This window comes from Rattus norvegicus, chromosome 6, assembly GCF_021556685.1.
Source record: "Rattus norvegicus strain SHRSP/BbbUtx chromosome 6, alternate assembly SHRSP_T2T, whole genome shotgun sequence".
Classification (NCBI taxonomy): Eukaryota; Metazoa; Chordata; class Mammalia; order Rodentia; family Muridae; genus Rattus; species Rattus norvegicus.
The window spans coordinates 45,870,199-45,888,794 of record NC_141539.1 but is presented as its reverse complement, the minus strand read 5'-3'; the positions used below and the strand labels follow the sequence as shown (position 1 = coordinate 45,888,794).

At 46.8% G+C, this 18,596-nt stretch overlaps 2 protein-coding genes across 5 annotated transcripts in view; one reads left to right on the top strand and one right to left on the bottom strand.

The window, feature by feature from the left end:
• Nucleotides 1-846: 846 nt before the first annotated feature.
• E2f6 (E2F transcription factor 6) lies at nucleotides 847-17,401 on the bottom strand. 3 transcript variants are annotated; one of them, XM_087553168.1, is made up of 8 exons: nucleotides 17,028-17,401; nucleotides 14,449-14,514; nucleotides 11,826-11,880; nucleotides 9,307-9,523; nucleotides 7,522-7,677; nucleotides 5,555-5,669; nucleotides 2,904-3,051; nucleotides 847-2,229 (listed from the first exon to the last, which is right to left on the bottom strand). In XM_087553168.1, exons 2-8 carry the CDS (start codon nucleotides 14,449-14,451, stop codon nucleotides 2,210-2,212), a joined length of 714 nt encoding a protein of 237 aa, XP_087409294.1. In that variant the 5' UTR covers nucleotides 14,452-14,514; nucleotides 17,028-17,401; the 3' UTR covers nucleotides 847-2,209.
• LOC148005153 (uncharacterized) overlaps nucleotides 16,575-18,596 on the top strand; it is an 83,759-nt gene continuing 81,737 nt past the window's right edge. For both annotated transcript variants that reach the window (XM_087555074.1, XM_087555076.1), the window contains exon 1: nucleotides 16,575-16,869. In XM_087555074.1, the coding sequence (XP_087411200.1) occupies nucleotides 16,783-16,869 (87 nt within the window). In that variant the 5' untranslated portion in view covers nucleotides 16,575-16,782. The remainder of the gene's footprint in view (nucleotides 16,870-18,596) is intronic.

The following is an 18,596-nucleotide window of genomic DNA, read 5'->3' as shown; positions in this document are numbered from 1 at the left end:
GAGAGACAGGATTTTAGGATTCCCGGGCTTGGGGCCAGGAGAAAGAGGGAGAGACCCACCATACTGGGAGAGTGTAGAGAGGAGAGGAGACGCCATGCGTGAGAAGAGGATGGGACAGAGAGGCATGGCCATCATGTGAAGGAGCTGGGAGAGCACGGCCCAGAGGACTGCCCAACTGGGTCTAGCGCAGCCTATCTCTGGGAGGTGGATTCTAACAGCATGGAGGCCAGGAAGCTGCTTAGATATTGTGCTCCATAGGCATATTAAGATATCAAGGCTGTACGTGTGTCTTTCATTTGGGAGCATAAACCATCAAGGCAGGAAGCAACCCCATGGTTGGATTTATTAATACTTAACTCCACAACTTTCCCTTCCACCCAACATGTCTGAAGTATAAATGTTACCCATTTGCTATTTCTCTTGCATTATTCCTTATCTTATCAAATCATTTCACCAATCCAATGAGGAAATGGAGCATCTTCTAAGCCAGCAGTTCTCCCTCCCTTTGGGAGTCCAATAACCCTTTTACAGGGGTCACCTAAAACCATCAGAGAACAGATATTTACATAATAATGCATAACAGTAGTAACATTAGTTATGAAGTAAAAACAAAATTAATCTTATGGTTGGGGTCACCACAACCTGAGGAACTGTATAAAGGCTTGCAGCATTAGGAAGGTTGAGAACCACTGCTCTAAGCCTTTCCTTGGCTAAGTTCAAACAACCTTTAATAAGGAAGAAGGAACCTCTGGAGGCCAAACGCGGTAGTTTCCAGGAATCTTACATACAGCAGCAGCCATCACCAGGCTCAGACTGTGGGAATAAGAAACACCAGGCAGGCAGCACTATTTTTTTTAATACTTTAATTTTGGATCCCTACTTTGTATACATGATTGTTATTTCAGGCTGCTTCAAATCTCTTGTAAAGCAGGAGAGGTTTAACACACTAAGGATGCTCCCAGACTTCTGCACAAACCAGGTTCCATCAGCCCCACGTTGCACTCGCCCATTCATGAGTTTGCTGGACATTCACTGGGTGCTTGTTTTGGACTAGGCGTGGTACAGGGCGCTGAGAGCGACCATGAACAAATGTCTCTCGCGGAGCTCACAGTCTAGTGGTAAATTACTGAGTTGATTGAGGCACAGAGAGGTAAATGACTTACCCACTGAGGTAGAGAGCGCTAGGTGACTGGGAAGGCGGGATGAGAGCTGGAGCGGGGTACAATGCACAGGAGGTAAGGTCCTCTGACTGAGGAGCAAGGCTACCCACGGAAACACATTATAAAATCTGCTCATGAAAAGCACAATAATGCTTTTAATATCACCAGGACCAAATTCACATTGTAGTGAACTGATCTGTTGCCAGACAGAATTCTGTACTTGCCCCCAGTGCTTTTGAGGCATGCCATCAATCTACTGGGGCATGACTCTGTAGGCAGCTTAAAATCAGGAGTATGTGGCTTCAATTGTAGCACTGCAGACCGTATTAAAACACTTTAAGTATATAACCTAAATGTACAGGCATCTGTGAAACTTCTACATGTAAAACTTTAGAAAACTCCTCTCACCCCCATCCAGAGGGTTCTAATAAGTTACAGGAACTGAGGGACTAGCCATCTGTCAGTCATTTTTCCTACATACATTATTTTGGGTGTTCTAGGGTGGAAGTGTCACTTAGACATATTTCATAAACAAACTACACATGATACACATATGGACAAAGGTGCCACATTTGGTCCTGTGCGTACACCTCACCAGTGCACGACACCTAACTGCAAATGTGAACCAGTGTAAGGCAATTCTCCTGTGAAGCGGACACTATCTATATCCGTCAGGGCACAGTCCACGACCAGCTGGCCAGCTGTCTGTCCTTGTGCTAGTCTTTGTTATAAGATGATTTTAGGAGGCAAGAGGTCTATTTCACTGACAAAAGGCAGTGAAGAATTATCAAAGGAGCTGATTCTGAATGGGGAAGCCATCCGGGAACCTGTGCTTGAGGCTATGTGGGAGGACACTACTGGCCTTCAGTGCTGCTACAAGTCTAGAATAAGGTCGGTCACAAGGGCACTCCAAGGAGACTTATTGCTGAGGATCAGACGGGCACATGATTCACCCACTCGGGATGGGGCACATGATTCACCCACGGGGCATGATCCAAAGACCTTCATCACTGAACTGCTATCAGCCGCTCACTCTGAGAAATCTTCACTCACTGAAGAGGCTTGTCTTCTGAAATGATACACAAAGAAACACTGAGGGAAGGCTGTAATCACAGCTGAGCGCACAAATCAACAATTTAAAGAGATGAAATCCTCTGCTTAAGGACCTACTCTCACACCAACAACAGAAATGATCTTATGAGGTCCACGGAACAAATGGGTAATCCAACCTGTGGTTGGAAAGTGCCTGCCTGACGGCCCGGAAACCCTCTCTGCCCAGAGTCCAACAGCTGGTGGCCCCACAAAACCGTATTACAAGGATGTGGAATGTGGAGACAGGCTCTCACGATGTAGCTGAGGCTGGATTGCAATTTGGATCTTCATGTATTAGCTTCCCCTGTGCTGGGATTTCAGAAATGCATGGAATACAGGAGGCATAAAAATATCTTAAACACAGGCTGGAGAGATGGCTCAGCAGTGAAGAGCGTCACTGCCCTCCCTGAGCCCCATGGTTCCTTTTCTAGTACCTATCCCTCACAAGTGCCTGTAATTCCAGCTCCAGGGGATTCAATGCCTTGGACCTCCAAGGGCACCTGCACTTGTGTGCACATTCCCACACACAAACATACACACAACTAAAAATAAAGACAAATCATAAAACACTTAAGAGATATATGTTCAAGTTATATACAATGGACTGTTAGAACCTCGATATTTCTCTAATCACAAAATGGGCATGTTTACCTTTCTCTGGGCTTTGTAGATGTTTGCTGTCAGATGGAGAGGCCCCTACTCCATCAGCTGTTTTACCATTTGAGTGGTTCTGTTCTACTTCACACAAATAAACATCAATGGGTCCTTTGGTGCTCCTGATATGCACTGTGATAGAATCCTAGCAAGGGACACAGAAACTGTCAAGGTGAGCGTTGACATCCCCTAATCGTGGCTTTTCAGTTAATTTAATTCTTGTAGTTTCTTTTCTATCATGAACTTGAGAAAAGCACGCTTTTGACTGTGACTACATTTTAAACTACTGGCCAATTCAGTTAAGATCTCTCCCTGATCATGCCTGCAGCAATAGTCTTGGAGCTACCACACACACGATAGCTGAGTTCTTCAAACTCCAGAGTCCTCCGAGGAAGGACGAGAGCTCTGGCGTCGGGAGCTCTGGAGTACCAACTGTCGTACAATAAGGTGTTTAGGTTTCCAAACCAGCGCAGAGGTAGAGGTCATGGGAGGCTGTTCTTCTGTCCAGTCAGAGGATGTCAGAGGAAAAGATGAAACCAAAACAAGCCTCATGTAATTGAAACACCACACACAAAGAGAAGTGCATTAAATAAATGTTATCCTTTTACCTCAGTCTTATTTACCTAGGAGCAAATTCCAGTGGTTTCCTCATAAGAAATTAAAAATGTGGTTGTTTGTGTTTAGAGGCTAAATGTGAAAGGGGCATTTTCAGTTGTGATTCCTTGCTTTCCCAATGAAGCTGGCCTGGCTTTCCTCGAGCCCGCCATTTATTTCCACATCCACATGGAGAGGCCAGTCATCACGGTTGTTCCGGCTCCTGTCCACTCTGGGATCTCATCCAAGCAAGCTGGGTGTGATTGCTTCTTAGAGTGCTCTAAACCTCTCATGTTCTTCCTGGTACCAGACAGGTGAGACAGACCGACCACTTTTGTACCTGGCGGCTGGAGTGTCAGGGGGCAGGTCTGGTTTAAATGGAAACCCTTCATCATTAAATACTGCAAGAAAATAATGTTGCTCCAACTAGTGGTCAGTGGAAGGGACTTCAAAGTCCACCAGCCACTAAATCGTTCTATAAAGGGGATTCGTGAGGAACTAAGAGGTGGCCCACTGCTCAGAGTGTACTCCTCTTGGGGATTCCAGTTGGATCCTAGCACCCACATCATGATGATCACAATTCCCGGAGAGCCAACGACAACGCATCCATGGGCATTTGCACTGAGGTGCACGTACCCACACATTCACATGTAAGTTTTCAAAAACATTTAAAACAGGTGGGGGAGATGGCATCTATTTCTGACTCTTCAAGGCCACAATGTCCCTGTCACAACTACTTAACTTTGTCATGGCAGCATAAAAGCAGATAGGTGGTATCTAAACAGATCCTCATGGCTTTGCTCCGACAAAACTATTTAAGTGAACAAACAGGAAGACAGGTGAGCTGAAGGCCACTGTGCCAGCTTTATTCTAGGCACGTGGCCCCCCTTATGTAGTCAGAGTATACTGAGCCTGAGAGGACCTCAATCACAGAGTTCTAATGGGACCAAAAGAGGCTCTGGGTGAGCTAACGGCTCAGAGCGATTTAGCAATACAGTCAAGCAGCTCAGAGCGCTGGGAAACCGGACCTTATTAATTCCTATAGACTGGATTAGCCATGCCCCAAAGAAAAGCTGTGCTGTATGATTAGTGGTCACTTCATTTTAAAGGGGTTCAGCATCTGTGGAACAACTCATCCTCAATGTTACTGGGATTCTTGTCTAAATCCAAATCAAACTAAGGAACGTCACCAAGTCACGATCTGAACGTGGCTGAGGGAAGCGCTAGTACTCCTTCAGGACTAATGATCCACTGTCAGGTAACAGGGTCTCACTTGGACAGTGTTCTGCTGGGGACAAATGAGAGGAGGGTGGTGTGGATACTCCTCACTGCCTCGATGGATGAAGGCTGGCTATGAGCAGAGGACACCCTGCTGTTAGAACTCCATGGTCTGTGACAGGAAGGGCCGATGGCTTTGGTTTTGACCCTGTCCTCACCAAGTGGCCTTCTGGTGACAATCGTGCTCAACACAAACTTCACTGGAGCAGCTGGTAGCTGACACAAAGGCTGATCTTATGAAGGCTGTACACTGTGACTCAGTGTTCTAGCTTATTCTTAGTCTTCGGTGAGTTCACCAAAGCTCTGGCTGTACCAGCTATTACTTCTGGAATCTGAAGCTCAGGGCCAATGGGGTGACTTCTCCCACAGCCTTACGACAGCGGTATGGCTGAGAGCACCTGCAAGTCAAACTTCGTCCTATGCCTGGTCCTGCTGGTCACTGTGTGCGCCCTGAAGCACTCCTGCCTCTCTGGGCTTGGCCCTCTCATCTCTGAGGATGCAGGGATCACCTCACTCATAGTTAGGCTAACAGGTATAGAGCTTGACAAGCACATGTGACGCAGGAAGTGGTGTAGTGGTCACAGACATTGCAGCTGACCCGTCTCCTCCCTTTTTTTTTTTTTTTTTTTTTTGGTTCTTTTTTTTGGAGCTGGGGACCGAACCCAGGGCCTTGAGCTTCCTAGGCAAGCGCTCTACCACTGAGCTAAATCCCCAGCCCCCCCCCCCCGTCTCCTCCCTTTTTAAGTCCTTTCTGCAGTGCAGCGCTAGCTACCTACTTCTCTGGGAGCCGGAACATCCAGTCTGGTTTCCTCTGGAGCCTTCACTGCAATGACAATCTGTTCGTGGAAAGCTTGAATGCCGTGAATATCCTGATAGGTCACGTAGGCTAGTGTGAAACCTGGTCAAGGATCTGACAAAATGGGCAGATCACTACCCCGCCCCCCCCAACACTGTCCTTCTGTTTTTCTGTTTGTTTTTTGAGGCAAAGTCGCACTATTAAGCACTGGCTGGCCTGGGACTCGCTACATAGAGCAGTCTAGTCTTGAACTTAAGAGACCTGCCCTTCCCTGCCTCCTGAGCGCTGGGAATGAAGGAGTGTACCACTGCACATATTAGCATCTCTTACATGGATGCAAGTCCAAGAATAGCTTCGCTTTTATGGAATACAACCTTACGATGAAGGGAAACAGAGAAAAAAGCTTCATAATAATTATTTCAAAAAGAATTCCCAAGGTTGTGTGCGTGTGCGTGTGTGTTTTATATATTTGTAATTCAAAGAACCAAATATTGATTATAGCAATTTCTGGAGAAAAATATTAATAGAGCCTGAATCCTGAACATAAACAATTCATGAAGGTAGTTATCCTCTTGTCCTTGGGTAGGGTTGTGGGTGGATGTTACAAATCCCCAGCAGATGCCCAACGCCACTGGCCAATACCAAACCGTACATAAGTGTGTATTTCCATATGCATACAGTATCACAGTAAGGTTAAAGGTATAAACCAGGCATGGTAAGAAATCAGTAAGAGTGTAATTACAACATACGGCATACTGCAAGTCATTTAAAAAACAAATTACTTCTAGAATTTTTCCTTAGTATTTTTAGATCACAGTTGATTGTGGGCAGCAAAGATTACAGAAAGCAAAGCCACAGGTAAGGGGAATCCACTATGTTCAAATCCCCATTCAGTGGACATTCTTACTCGCTGTTAAGAGTTAGCTCTGTGAGAACTTGAGAAAAAAAAAAGCATTCACGGTTTGGGTAAGCATCCTCCAGAAGGCAGGGAAAACCAAGTCTGCAAACAGGAAGAGCGCCCAGGAAGCTCTCAGTGCTGTCACGCACCCGCCATCTCCCTTTAAGCACAGTGACTGAATTACCGAATGCCTTTCAGTTCCTCCTGTGTGGCCAGATACAGCTGTCACTCTGGCAGGCGCTCTGCCTTCCTGTCTTTTAGACTATAGACTCTCTGGCTGGCTGTGGCCCTGCAAGCCTTGGCCACAGATTTTCTAAGATCTGTCCTGTGGTAATAGGATTTGACAGCTGTGGAGAGTGGGGGGAGCAGGGATTCAGGACCCACTCAGAATTACTGACACTCGCAGAGGGCACTGAGGGTCACAAATAGTAGGGCAGTCTGGGGGCCTGGGAGAAGCAGGCACAGAGGACCAGCCTCTTTTGACGCCTGATCCACGAAGCTTCTACAGAGTGGTGAGTACAGACCATTCGGTGGCAGTGCGTTCTGCTCAAGAAACAAACTACCCGGGGTTGGAGATTTAGCTCAGTAGTAGAGTGCTTGCCTAGCAAGCGCAAGGCCCTGGGTTCGGTCCCCAGCTCTGAAAAAAAAAAAAAAAAAGAAAAGAAAAGAAAAAAAAAAAGAAAGAAACAAACTACCCCACAAATTAGGGAAAAATCTGATTTTCACAAAAGCTGACAAGAGTTTTAACACCAGGACAGAAACTACAGAAATTAAAAAAACCAAAATTAAAAGACCTCTTTTTAAGTAGCAATGGTAAACTGGGCTTGTCACTGCCAACTGTCATCATGCAGACTTGACCAAAGTGCACAAAGAAGCTCTAGCCAATGAGATTGTTCGTGTAGACTTAGGCTACAGCACAGGGATACTTACGCCAACTTTTAAGGGCCTAATTTTATATTCCGAATATGTAAATCAGATCCCTAAGCTCTCCCCAACACACTATCTATTCTGGAAGCAGAAACTCTATGAAGGTCTGAATGGAAGGATATCTTTCGTTTTCTTTGTCATCTGTTAACTCCAGCAGTTGCTGAGCACAATCTTTAATCAACTCGTCCAGAGCGTCTTCCATCGCCGACAGGTCGGAGAGCTCAGCCTGCAGCTTCTTCTGTTGGGGTGCTGCCCCAAAGTTGTTCAGGTCAGATCCTCTACAGAAGGACGCAAACATAGGGTCAGCACTGCCAGAAGGGGAGCAAGGCTCTGTGGTGGTAGAGCTGGCTGAGTGAGAGGGCCTGCTAGACTGGAACTCCAAGTCTGCATTTCCCTTACACTGGCTATGACGGCTATGCCCCTTCTGTTCTTGGGACAGGGTTTCTCTAAGTAGCCTTGGCTGGCCTTGAACTCACAGAAAGCCACCTGCCTCTGCTCCCCAAGTGCTGGGATTTAAATGACTGACACAGTATACTAAAGGAGTACATCCCCACTAGAGTTGCCTATGTGTCCTTCACAAACCTTTTTCCTCTTAACATTTGCCTATGGTATCTCTAATATATGAATGCTGGAATTCTTTTTCCTAAGTATACAACTTTTTTCTTCCTTCCTTCCTTCCTTCCTTCCCTTCCCTATCTACCTACCTACCTACCTACCTACACACACACACACACACACACACACACACACACACACACACAGCACCATGTCCTTTTTTAAAGAATTATTTATTTTATGAGTACAATGTACCTGTTTTGAGCAGATCCCATTACAGATGGTTGTGATTGCTGGGGATTGAACTCATGACCTCTGGAAGAGCAGTCAGTGCTCTTAACTGCTGAGCCATCTCCCCAGCCCTTCTGTCCATGTCTTATCTTTAGGCTTTTTTTTTTTTTTTTTTTTTGGTTCTTTTTTTTTCCGGAGCTGGGGACTGAACCCAGGGCCTTGCACTTCCTAGGCAAGCGCTCTACCACTGAGCTAAATCCCCAACCCTAGGCTTTTTCCTCCATGAGATCCTTTTCAATCATGTCAACTATTTAGCACTGCCTTTTGGACAGTAAGTCTGTTTTTACACTCAGGGCAGTGTGCCACCCACCAATCACCAGTGTACCTGCTGAGAATGCAGATGCCTGCTCCTCCCCAGAGAGACCCAATCACAACCCAGGAGGCTAGGCTTCTGGTTGTGTACTCTATTTCTCTGTGAGAATCATGTCTTCTTCCACTGTTAACTAAGGAAATATATGCCACGCTAGGGAAATATATTTTTATATTTTATTTTAAAATCCCCTCTATTCTCTTCTCTCTCTGCACCTGCACTCGTTCTCTTTCCCTTCTCCTTCCTCCATCCCTACGGTGACTCCCCTGAATTCAATACCTCAGGCCAGTTATCTTGAGAGCAGCTTCTCAACAAACCTGCCTTTAATATATTCTAAAAAATCAAACACACCCTAACCTTCTATTATCAGGTGTTTCACTGTTATGATCTTCTTTTTTTTTTTTCTTGGAGCTGGGGACTGAACCCAGGGCCTTGTGCTTGCTAGGCAAGCGCTCTACCACTGAGCTAAATCCCCAGCCCCAGTTATGATCTTCAAAGGGAAAATTAACTAATTAACCACTTTTTTTTTCCCACTTAAGTTTCCATGTCATGTGACTGGTATTCTGCACTAATGTTCCCATTGAGACCTAAGTGGTCCTAAGTACAGTGTGAGACAAGAAGATGACCTTAAGGAATCTATTTTGGCCTAAGAAGAATCATAAAAAACTTAATTTTCTATTCCCATGCTGCAGTTGGACAGAAGTGCCACTCACTTAAAGGGGAAGGAACGGGATGACGGGTATCAACTCACATCCACCGAATGTGGTTCTTAGATTTCTTTTCCACCAGTTCGATGCCGTCCAAGACATTGGTGATGTCATACACACGCCTCTTCCGGACACCCAGTTTTGTGGCAACCTTGTTTAGGTCAAGAATGCCCCCCGGGGCGGATCTGACAAGATCCATAAACTTCCGAGTTAAGTAGACCAGCGACACATCAAACCGGGGCCTCTTCACCTTCAGAGCTTCTGTAAACGAGGAACACAGTATCACGTGAACAGACATTTCTCAGCCCCCTTGGTCAGTTGCTTATTCCCTCAGGATCAGACCAGACAGAGACAGACCCCCTCCCCCCACGCCACTGCACACCAATCCATCACTGCTGGTTTCTATGGAAACATTTCTCTAGCTGGGTTAAAAGCAATTTGGCCTCAGCTGGTCTAAGCAAACGCATCAGGTTTCAATAAAGGCCAGTGTGAGTTTCCACTAATATTCATTTTTACAAGTCTTGTATCTTTTATCAAAGAAGAGATATCTGTAACCATTTCCACACCACTCAGCAACAGGGTCAGAAATGGTTTTGGCACTGAATGCCTTCATTTCACACATATAATCAATCTGCCAACACAATACACAGTTTTTACTCGTTGTTCTTTGGGGCACGATGAGACATGAACCTGATCACTGGTGCCAAGCAAGCACCATACACAGACAACAGCCTGCGCTCTTAAGCATAGCTTTAGAGAAACATTTTCCTAATTTTATATTTTGTGTGTATGAGTGTTTTGCTTGCACGTGTGCATGCCATGTGTGTGTGTCTAGTGCCCACAGAAGTCATAAAAAAAGCATAGGATTCCTGGAACTAGAGGTACAGGTGGTTGTGAGCCACTGTGTAGGTGCCACTGTGTTCCTGGAAGGGGAACAGCGCTCTTAACTCCTGAGCCATCTCTCCAGGCTCTCATGCACAGTTTTTAAAAGCAAGAGTAGGAAGGTAACATTTTATGATTATGATCTATCATATTGTGAACATCAGGATTATGAACAAATGTACTTCCTTCATTCTCCTCCTCTTTTTCTTTTTCTTTTTTTTTCCTTTTTAGATTTATTTATTTATTATATAGAAGTACATTGTAGCTGTCTTCAGACACACCAGAAGAGGGCATCGGATCCCATCGGAGCCACCATGTTGCTGGGAATTGAACTCAGGACCTCTGGAAGAGCAGTCAGTGCTCTTAACAACTGAGCCATCTCTCTGTCCCCTCCTTCTTCTTTTCAAGACAGGGTTTCTGTGTAGTCCTGGCTGTCCTGAAATTCCATTGTGTAAGCCAGACTGGTCTTGAACTCAGAGGTCTACCTGACTCTGCCTCCCAAGTTCTGGGATTAACGGTTTGCACAGCATACCTGGCTAGACTCCATTACTCTTAATGGCTGCACATTTAACTGCATGGAGTGACTGGTGAGTTATCCCAGTCCTTGGGTACATGAACGCAAACCATGCTCACAAGACAAGCTAGGTTTCTCCATTCTCATTTCATACTCATTCACTTTACCAGGTTATGTTTTAGTTTTATTAGCTCAGGCTATAAGCACATTCTGAGGATGTCAGCTGTTTTATGAAGAACAAATCAAATGGAATATCTCTAATAAGGGCTGCTGTGGGGACAGTTCTCCAACCACGGGACTGATAAGGACCTCTGCTATAAATGGTGGTGTGCTGAGTGGTACTCAGTTACTTGAGAACACGAAATGCAATCTTTAATGGAGTGGAGAACCGGGGATGATCTTAAGAGAGGATGAAGAGGGGTGCTCCCCACTCCGAGGAGGGACAGAGGAATATCTGAGAACTGAGTATACACTGGGGTCCAGCCTGGAGGCAGAGGAACCAACTGAGCTTGGGAGTCGGAGCTGGCAGAAGAGGCAGCAGTGTGCGCACAGAGCTCCAGAGCTACACACACAGGACCAAACACTGACTCTGAGCAAGCTGCGTGACCTCTCTGGCCTTTTTAGTTATGATGGACGACAAACCACAGCTGTCCTCTGAAGTGTGGTCACTCATGCACAGGTGTGGGACAGCTGAAAGAAACACCTCAGAGGTTAAGCTGACTCAACTTGCCAACCAGCCACAGGGGAGAGGGTGGCAGATACCCAGGGAGACAAAAGATGGTTTCCGAGGTACACGCCCGGGCATCTAGAGATAAAAAACCTGCCCAGGAGAAGGACCTAAGGAAAGGAAATCAAGGGAGGGGTCACTATTAATCATGAAGGCTCATCCAATATCCTAAACATGAACCCAGGAGAGAGTAAAGCCAGCTAGGAGGAGTAAAGGGACCACAGGAAACTCTCTGGGCAGGAGGCTTTGCTGACACATATAGTTCTGCCACTGCACTGAGAGGGCAAAGACGCCACTCCTCCCACCCAGTCACCGAGGCAAGGTACCCTCTGCTGCCATTTTCCTTCTGTTCTCATGACCCCATGCACACGCAAAACCAACCAAGTTAACCATGTGATGCTCAAACTACAAAACTCAAACCCACTTAGGAAACAACTTACTTCTCATGGACACATACTGTACATTTTCTTCTAGATTGATCCTTATTTTTGATGGCTGGAAAAAAAAAGAAAATAAGAATCAACTCAATATCTTATAAATTGCAATGTGAATAAATTTTGTTCTGTGGTAGTTCTTTTTTTAAGGCTTTTCCCCTTCATCCTGAAGTAATGAGGGAGTATGAAAAGGGGTCTTTCCAAACTGCACTTGGTCTGTGATGTAAGTCCCCCCCCCCCCCAGGGACCACTAGGCTGCCCATACTTCTGTGTAAATAAAGGAAGGTTGGAGGGAGATGGGATGCTTAAGTGGGAAAAAAATTCCCTGAAGACACTCCTATACCAGCCACAGCAGGTGCTGGGGGGGGGGGGGCGGGCGGGGAAGGACGGTTAGGGAACAGCCTTCAGTCTCGGAGGGCTCAGAGATGTGGAAGTTGTGGCACGCCAGGTGAGGCTCACCCCGGCTACTTAAGTGGCTCCAAAAATTTGCTCACCAATTCTCAGTCAGCCACGCATTCCCATTAATAAACAATCAGAAGCCTTAAAAAAAAAAATGGGATCAGTACATGCTACGGATAGAGAAATGAAATAGTGCTGGGTTACTGAGGTACAGGTAAAGGGCAACAGCCCCAATGCTAGTCTTGCCCTGCTGCCGGGGGCTTGCTTGGAGGCTGCTGAGGCTGCATAAACTGCAACAACAATTTGCAATACATTTAGGAATTGTTTTTGCTCCCTGCACAGGTATACACGACAGCCATATGGGAGTGGCCCAGTTTTGTAGCTAGAAAGATGACCGACCACATCAAGGCTATGCTGAAGTGTTTGTTTTAAGCAGTGGAGACTCACCAAAGACTTCTGAACAAGACCACAACACAATCTCATTCATGGCCTATAAATGTGGTGCACGTGGGACATCGAATTAGCTAAAGGGTCAGGGGCGGGGCAGCTGGAGGCCAGGTGGACAACAGAGAAGTCGCACATACCACAAGTCACAGAACCTTTGCAGATGATTCTTGTCACCTCTGACAAGAACGTCTGGTAGCAGGTTAACTTAAGATGACATCCTGCAGCAAAGCCAGACTTTAGGACGGTCTAGGATTGAAATGACCGTGTGACATGCTGGGTGTGCAACCCTGAGGAGGAGGCTCACGCCACAGGCAGGGACTAGCTCTCGACACTGCCGGCAATGGCACCCAACATCAGAACTCTGAAGCAGTCCTGGGAAAGCCGGCCAGAGGCAAGTGTGATCAACTGTCAGTGCTATTTTTACATGTGACCTTTCTCCAAACTTACTTTGGGCTAGCTACCAAAGCAAGCTTTTTCTTCTTCTGACATTTACATATTTTGCGTGTATGTGTGTGGTGTGCATGCTGAGGTCAGAGGACAACCTGTGGAGCCACTTCTCTCCTTCCAACATATGGTTCCTGGGGATTTAATTCAGGCTCTAAGGCTTGGCAGCAAGTGCCACAACCAAATGTGCTATCTGGATGGCCCGCAAGGCTTTTTTGAGACCGGTCTCACATAGCCCAGGCTAGCCTCAAATTCAACCTATTCCTAAGGATGACTCTGAATTTCTGATCCTCCTGTCTCCATCTCTAGAGTGTCAGGACTGCAGGCATGTGCCTCAACACCCATTTATTTAGTCCTGGGGATTGAACCTGGAGTTCTGTGCATGCTAAGTAAACACTATCACCTGAGCATGCACTCCGGCTTCATAGCGAGGTTCCTGAATTGAGAAACAAACTCAGCCTCTCACAGCGATGTGAAAAGCGTGTTAACAAGTATCCTGAAGTGTTAATATTCACTCATAGCTGCCTGCTGCAGGAGCTCCCTTTTAACCTAGAGTAAGAAGGCCAAGCTCTGCACAAAGACTGCCTAGCAGCTGCCCGTTTGCTTTAGAGGGCACCTCTTCCGCTTACACAGCTCAGTACAGGGACAGCACTCTAATGAGACATGAGCCCGTACCCTGCCATAAATGCAGATCCACTATATACCTGATGTACTGACAGAGGAAACAGGTTCTAAACCATCATTTGTTTTCTTCCCTGTATCTAAAACCTTTTCTTCTCTTTCTGAGACAGCTTCTTGCTATAAAGTCCTGGGTATTCTAGAACTCCCTATGTAGCTCAGGCTGGTTTTAAATGTGCCATCCTCCTGCTTCAGCCTCTGAGTGCTGGGGCCACGTAAGTGTGCTCCCCATGCTTGGCTAAGACTCTGACTGTGAAATCGCAAAGCCATTTTGCTGACACGTGGAAGGGCAGAAGAATGTCCATCCCCCAGTCCCAGTGGACACCATTCGAGACCTCAGGACCTTCAGAGAACACTTGGCAGTGACCATGATACGTGAGTTGCACATTTGACATGCTCTAACCCACTTCCCTGCTGCTCCAATTCTCATATCTAGAAACCTGTGTCTACACCTGGGAACACGGTGGAGTATTACCATCCCCTGGAACACAGTACAGTATCACCATACCCCCGGCCCCATCCCTTGTATCCACAGCTTTAAGTGGCTTTAGAATCTTCTCTAGAACCTTTGGAAGGTTGGGGTAATGATGGACAGGATCTCACTGTACAGCCCCGGCTGGCCTGGAACTTGCTATATAGCCTAGGTAGGCCTTTCACTCACCATCCTTCTGCCTCTGCCTCCCAAGGTCTGGCATTACAGAACTGGGCCACCACACCTGGCTAGAAGCTTTAAAGGTGGGAGAGAAAAATAAAAGATGACTTTTAGAGACTAATGTCCTAGGCACTTCCTCCTAAATAATTAATTCTCTCTATGCATAGGTTTCTCTGTATTAGCTCTCTGCGTGGGAGCAAGACTCTCTCAGGAGCTCACTGTACACTCATCTCTCTAAGGTGACTGCATTCATGTCACCATCCAGATCTTCCTTATCTTCTGATGTGCAAACCAAGTTCACCTCCATCCAGGACTATTTTCTCCCTGCTCCAAAGCCAAGAGCAGGTTTAAGCCATTTAACTTAACCTAGTAACAGACACTTAGTGAGATATGTAATCGCTCTGCACGATGGCTTATTAAGTCTTTGCATTCGTTAAAGTCAATTAAAATAAAAACACAATAAACCACTGACATGTTAAATCACTATTTCACAGGCAAGAAAATATAGAGTTTAACTTCATGTTCAATCCTTTGTCCATGGCCAGATCTTCACTACGATAGGCAATAGACGGAAATACACGAGACCTGCAGAGGACTGAGCAGTCAAGTACAGGATTGCTCGGGGCACACAGAGTATGACTAACGGTCTTGAGGCTAAGGAAGGGCTAAAGACACTTGTCTTAGGACAAGTTACCCATGAATCTGGACTTCAGAGACCTCCATGACAGTATGGAAATGAGGCCAAGGATGGAGTATGGAACCTCAGAAAAATAATTTAGGAAAGGTAAACACGGAGCCAGATTATGATAAGAGGGCTCTACTTTTTTTTTTTTTTTTTTGGTCCTGGGAGCACTAAGGAACCACTAATTCCTTTGACCAAATGAGATTAGAAACACTCCTTCAAGAGACCATCAGTTAAGGGTGAAGTGCACAGAACAGCGAGTGAGAGGCAGCAGGCAGCATTAGTGGCGGGAAACCTACTGGGATGGCATTATAGCACCATGATAGCACTTGATGACCTGGGGGTCAGGGTGGGGTCTGGAGGCAATTCTGAAAAAGAGAAAAAGGTGACAGCCATGCCCGGAGTGCTGGCTTGGACACCACAGGCGGTAAAGCATCATTCATTAAGGTGGGATTCGAGGAAGGTTGCTTTCTTAGGCAAGGGACTGTGAATCTGCTTGCTGCTTTTCCAGAAGGCTCAATTCATCCGTGTGCCAGCTTATAACCACTTGTTAACTTCAGCTCCAGGCGTTTTCTGGCCTCTAACACCATTTTCTGGCCTCTGTGAGCTCCATTCACATGTGACATACACACAGACTTTTTTTTTTTTTTTAAGTTTTAGATCTAAGCAGGGATATCTAACACACAGTTAGAAAGCTCTAGGAAAGATGTAGTATGGATTTGGAGCTACCTCAAGGCAACGAACGAAAAACACCAGATTGGATAAGAATATCCAAGACTTCAGAGGACGTTATCTTGTGATGCAGTACAAAAGGTTAAGTGGTTTTTCCAGAGTGAGCATTTTAGAGTGTCTGTCAATCCTTTAAAAACCTACCATGGTCTCGGGCCACAAGTTAGGTAGGAATAGTGAGTGGTCACCTACATGAGCAAACTGTAGAGAATTCTGGATGACACCCACATGTCTGAAAAGGAGAAGGGGACAAGGGGACCCACCATGGCTGTCCAAGGCACAACAAACAGTACTCAGCCAAGAGTGGTTAGTTGTGACACAAGATTAAGGTGTGAAACTGCTACTAGAATCGACAAAACAGGCAGTGATCTTGTTTACAACCATCATACTGAGTGCTTAGGACTCAAGTGCCCGGCACAGTCCTGGGTGGTAATGCAAGATCAAGTGGAAACTCAGCAGAAATCACTTTAAAAAAGGGGGGGGGGTGTTAGGGAGAGGCTGTCATCTGCAGTCATTCTGAGGTTCCTACCGAAGCTTCCTCATTACCTAGCCACAAGGCCAGACATCTCTGTACACACATCTGAGTCAATTCTGACAAACTCTAAGACAAGAATAACAATCTCAAGGTTGCTCTGAGGAGTCAGACAAGACAAGGTTCATGAACTATCTGGCACCGGATTGGCCAGAATGGCTTGGATATAGCTTGCCTTGCAGAGAACACAGCGATTGGGAGAAACGGACAAAAGACGGATCCACCAGGGACCCTGAGAAAGGTGGGAAGCACAGAATGGAGGGAACTCTCTCACTCTTTCATTTCCCCTGTCAAACAGTGAAGACAGAAAGGCAAGATCGCTCAGTTGGTTAAGGTACTTGCCACCAAGCTTTACAAACTCCACCAGAGTTCCATCCCGCGAACCACAAAGGTGGAAAGCATGGAACAGACTGCCGCCAAGTTGCCTTCTAAGCTCTACACGTGCCTCGTGGAATCCACGCGCCCGCGGTCCCCACCCCAACACAAAGTAAGTAAATCCAATTGAAACATTTAAAAGCAAAGGGCGGTCCAAGAATCGGGAGCTGCAAGGAGAGCCCCGGGACACCAAGCGACACTGTGCAGAGGGCCGGACGCAAGGGGCGCGTCCCACAGCACGCGACCCCCGTGGCCCGGGTTCCCGCTCACCAGTAGGTTCTCTACGTTGATGGGGTCCCGGCAGCGGCGGCGCACGGTCTCCTGAGCCGGGTCCACCAGCAGGCTGGGCAGTTTCCGCGCCGTCCGCTGCTGACTCATGATGTCCCGCGCCCCTCGCGCCCCACGCGCCCTCCCGCCTTTCCGGGAGGCTCGGTGCGCGCGCTCCCGGCCCCTTCAGCGCCGCCCGCTCCACCCACGGAGCACTGCGGCTTCACTCACGGAGCGTCGCGGTCCCACTCGCCTAGCGCTGCCCTCAGGCGCGGAGGGGATCGGGGTAGGCGCGCAGGGGGACCAGGGTGACCAGGGTGACCTCAGAGGCACTCAGGTCCCCGAGCCGGCCATCTTCCCGCATGCGCAGTGCGCCTGCCTTTGCACATGCGCACCGCCTTCCCTGGAGATCTCCCGCGCACACGCGTCCTCGCCCGCAGCTGACACCCGGGTGTTCCGGAGGATGGATCCTCGGAGAGGGTGGCGGGGAAGCGGGGGTGGGGAGAGGTAAGAAAAGAGGTGGAGCAGGGATTCCGGGGTACCAGAGTCGGCGCTCCCTAGTCCGGACCCGCGACCGGCGGACTGCAGGGGCTGAGTGCCCAGGGACGATGACAGTCCCGCTCCCATCACGCATCTAAGGGTGTTTAGCACATGCTCATAAACAAGCCATCCTGGAGGGACCAGAACGAGCGCCGTAGAGATCCAGGCAGGGAGATCATGTGTTTGAATTCGAAGTCAGCTAAAGTTCATCCTTAGAGTATACGTTGTCCCAAAAGCACAAACTTTTTTTTTTCTGTATCAGTTCTTGAATAGTTATTGTATCAGGTATTGGGCTGGCTCAAGAAGATACTGTTTTAAATATAACAGACTGGATCCAGAATCCAATGGAGGAGATAGATAAAACATCTTAACTGGAGCTTGGAGAGATGGTTCTACGTTTAGGAGCACTGGCTGCCCTACCAGAGGACCTGAGTTCAATTCTCATTACCCACACATTGGCTCAAACCATCTGTTAACTCCAGGCCCAGGGGAATCTAATGCCCTTTTTCTGATCTCCATAGGCACCAGGCACACACATGTTAATATGATATATATATATATATATATATATATACACACACACACACACACACACACATATACACACACACATATATATATATGCAAAACACACACACACACACACACACACACATATATATATATATATATATATATATATATATATATATATATATGCTAAACTAAACTTAAAAAAGAAAAGAGAGGGGTTGGGGATTTAGCTCAGTGGTAGAGCGCTTGCCTAGCAAGCGCAAGGCCCTGGTTTCTGTCCTTAGCTCCGGAAAAAAAAAAGTTACCTGGAGTCACAGATAGCTTTTCAAATTGTAAGATCTTAAGCAAGTTTCTAAAAGTCATTCTGTGACTTAGTTTCTCAATTTGTAATGTGGGGAGTTCTTACTGAATAAAGATACCAACTTGTTCTTTCTAAAGCCTGTCTCTATAAAATTGTTCCAGTAAACTGCCTCTCCCCGCCCCCACTCCGTGTGTCCTCTGATTCATTCTGTCAAATCT

Excerpts from the sequence above, each read along its gene's own strand:
- E2f6 (XM_087553168.1), bottom strand. Across the intron at positions 9,524-11,825 it reads ACAGTATGTGTCCATGAGAA|AAGCTCTGAAGGTGAAGAGG; the intron begins GTAAGTTGTTTC and ends CCTCGTTTACAG. Across the intron at positions 5,670-7,521 it reads GATGACAAAGAAAACGAAAG|ACTAGCCTACGTGACCTATC; the intron begins ATATCCTTCCAT and ends ACCAGGTTTCAC.